This window comes from Grammomys surdaster, unplaced genomic scaffold (assembly GCF_004785775.1).
Source record: "Grammomys surdaster isolate TR1022 unplaced genomic scaffold, NIH_TR_1.0 357, whole genome shotgun sequence".
In the NCBI taxonomy this organism is placed as follows: Eukaryota; Metazoa; Chordata; class Mammalia; order Rodentia; family Muridae; genus Grammomys; species Grammomys surdaster.
This window is the reverse complement of record NW_021604776.1, coordinates 685913-688917: the sequence shown is the minus strand read 5'-3', so window position 1 is coordinate 688917 and position 3005 is coordinate 685913. Positions and strand designations below refer to the sequence as shown.

The window sequence follows — 3005 nt, the reverse complement described above, 5'->3', positions numbered from 1 at the left end:
GCACCCTACCTGACACCTTCTCCTGGCCTCCTAGGGTACTGCTCTTGCATGGTACAAAACCATATGTGTGGGCAAAAAATACAAAAACCTGTACACACAAAATAATAAGAGAGAAAAACTAGAAACACACAGAGAAATAAATGCTAAGTGGTTATGAATAAGAATGGGTCTAACTATCTGAGAACGGGGGGGGGGGGGGGGGGGGGGGAGTATGTACCTGGAGAATTGAATGAAATGCTGTAATGCTCACACAAGCATACAGTGAGTGTCTCCACAGGTATAAAGGGTAACGAAGACTATCAAGGTAGACTCTCTTGGGTGTGCTAAATTATCAGTGATGGGTACCAGGAACTACCAAAACATTGAAGACAAGAGATTCTGAACACAGATTTTTTTTAAAAAACAACAACAGCAAAACAAAAAAACAAAAAAAACAAAAACAAACAAACAAACAAAAACAAACAAACAGATACAGTCCCGCCGAGTTAGGTAGCGGGGCAAGCTTTCAGTCCCAGCATTCAAGAGCAGAGGCAAGTGGATCCCTGAGTTCGAGGCCATCCTGGTCTACAAAATGAGTTCTAAGAGAGCCAGAGCTACACAGAGAATCCCTGTCTCAAACCCCCACTCCTACCCCACCCTCACCCCTACGCCCATCCCGTAAAAATATAACCAAACACGGTCTCACTATGTAGCCCCTGCTGGCTTGAACTGACTATATAGGCCCGGCTGGCCTCAAACTGGCTATGTAAGCCAGGCTGGCTCTGAAACTCCCAGAGATCTGCCTGCCCCTGGATGCCATAGATCAGTTCTTGAAGGACCCACCAAGACAAATAAAATGGTGCACAATGACCCTGCGGGCTTAACGCCAGTGTAAAATGGAGGAAACTGAAACTGTAACAAAAAAAAAAAAAAAAAAAGTACTGCTTGCGCAAGCTTCCGCTCTAGCCGTTTCAAATTAGATGGACAGCAGGGACCCGCCCCCAAATCTTCCCGCCTTCTCCAACGGAAGTGGAGTCACCCCTGGAAAGGAAGTTTGGGCAGGGACCCTCCTACCCAGAAGGCTTAAGGAGCATGAGGCCTGGACTAGCCGCGTACGGAAGACGACGCGCGCAAGCCAGGCAGCTCCTCAGCCCTGCGTGGCCACTTCCAGCCCCGAGCGGTACCGGCCGGCACACGGGCAGTGACCTCCAAAGGTAAGGGTGGTTTTAGAAACTTGCAAACATTTTGAAGTAGCTCTCGGTTCGGTTTGGCTTGTCTTTGCTGCTAAGTCGAGGACGCCCGGTGCAGCCCAGGCGGCCTTTGCTCGTACCTGAGCGCCAAAAGTACAGTACAGGGGTTGGAGGCGTCCGCCTCGCCAGCGGGAGGTGGGTTTCTTGGAGTCCATATTAAATTTACGTTGTATGCTCTTGTGCAGAGTTGTAGAGTTTTGTAGGACAGTTACTAGAACTCGATTTCCGCCTCTCTCCGCCAACACGTTTTGTTTTTCTTTAAAGGCCCTGATTTTTTTATTACGATGGAACAAACTTCACAGGAGGCTTTTGAGTGGGCAGGCGATATTATTGAATCTGTCCGGCAGCAGCCCCCTCCTCCGAGACTCATGTCCACTGGGGAAAAATCTCTTCATGAAAAACTGTACGACATTTATGTTGAGGAATGTGAAAAAGAGACAGAGGCAGGAGGCCTTCAAAGCAATGTCAACTTGCTAGAGAAGCTTCTGAGAAGAGAGGCGTTGCCATGTTTAGTGGTCAACCTGTATCCAGGAAATCGGGGCTATTCTCTCATGCTGAAGGACAAAAGTGGGTCGTTTTCAGAGACCTTTCAGTTGCCTTATGAAGTAGAGAAACTGCTTGAATACTTGGATGCTGAAGAGTTACCTTCTTTTCTGATTGATGTCCTGGAAAAGTCTCCTGTGAATGTTTTTCACCATGGGTGTGTCATAGCAGAAATCCGAGACTACAGGCCATGTAGTGGCATCCACCCTCCTGGGGAGCTTGGTGCAGAGCCTGCTGTGTCATCTGATGTGTCCTTTCCTGCGTCAGCTCCTGCTTACCAAACTCGGCATATTCTCTTACGTCCCACGATGCAGAGTCTAGTAAGCGATGTAGAGTCCATTACAAGTGATAACCGTCAGTGGACTGAGGAAGAAAAACTTGAGCTTGAGAGCCAACTGATTTTAGCTACAGATGAGCCACTGTGTCTGGATCCCTCTGTTGATGTTGCCTGCACAGCCAACAGACTGCTGTTTAGTGAGCAGAAGATGAACACTGACCCCGTGAAACAATGCTTCAAGAGGCCTGCATCCCCCTCTCTGGATCAACAGGAGGTGTCATCTGGGTGTGCATGTCCCACTGACCTTAGAACAATGACTCCTTTCAGAAAACAGGCAAAAATAGAGCCAGATGATCCATATGACCTGACAATTACTGAAACAGATTCATGGATGCAGGAACCCTGTGAACTGACCATGCCTTCAGAGATGGATATGCAGACATATATTAACGAGGTTCCATCTCTGCTCTTAGATGATGAAGAACCAAGTGTCCTTGAAGTTCCTGAGGTAAAATATGGCTTTATGTTTGATTATGAGGATGATAGTCAGCTATGGGAAATGAATTCAAATATTATGAAGTCTCTTAATGATCCACTTTTCTCTGCTGACATGGGGCCACTTCCAGAGGACAGAATTGATAGCCATATGTATTTCCCTCACATGTCCCTGGATGATTATGCAGATGATTTCATAGCTAGGATAAGCTCTGAGCCTATGGAGACAGTGGATATGTGCCAAGGGTCTGTCCAGAGCGAAGCCAGGTGTTTAGGCAAGATGACACAGGGGTCTAGTAGCTCAGTCTGTCTTCCTCAGCCCTCCCTAGAGACAAAGCCCACAATCAGTCTGGTACCAAAGCCTACAACCAGTCTAGTTCCAAACCCCACAACCAGTACAGTGCCAAAGCTCACAACCAGTGTGGTGTCAAAGCCCAAAACCAGTGTGGTGTCAAAGCCCA

At 47.6% G+C, this 3005-nt stretch overlaps 1 protein-coding gene across 1 annotated transcript in view; it reads left to right on the top strand.

Moving 5' to 3' along the window:
* Positions 1 to 1112: 1112 nt before the first annotated feature.
* The window catches only part of LOC114631303 (transcription factor SPT20 homolog), a 44733-nt gene continuing 42840 nt past the window's right edge, over positions 1113 to 3005 (top strand). The window contains exons 1-2 of the mRNA XM_028779599.1: positions 1113 to 1193; positions 1494 to 2557. Of these exons, the coding sequence (XP_028635432.1) occupies positions 1514 to 2557 (1044 nt within the window). The 5' untranslated portion in view covers positions 1113 to 1193; positions 1494 to 1513. The remainder of the gene's footprint in view (positions 1194 to 1493; positions 2558 to 3005) is intronic.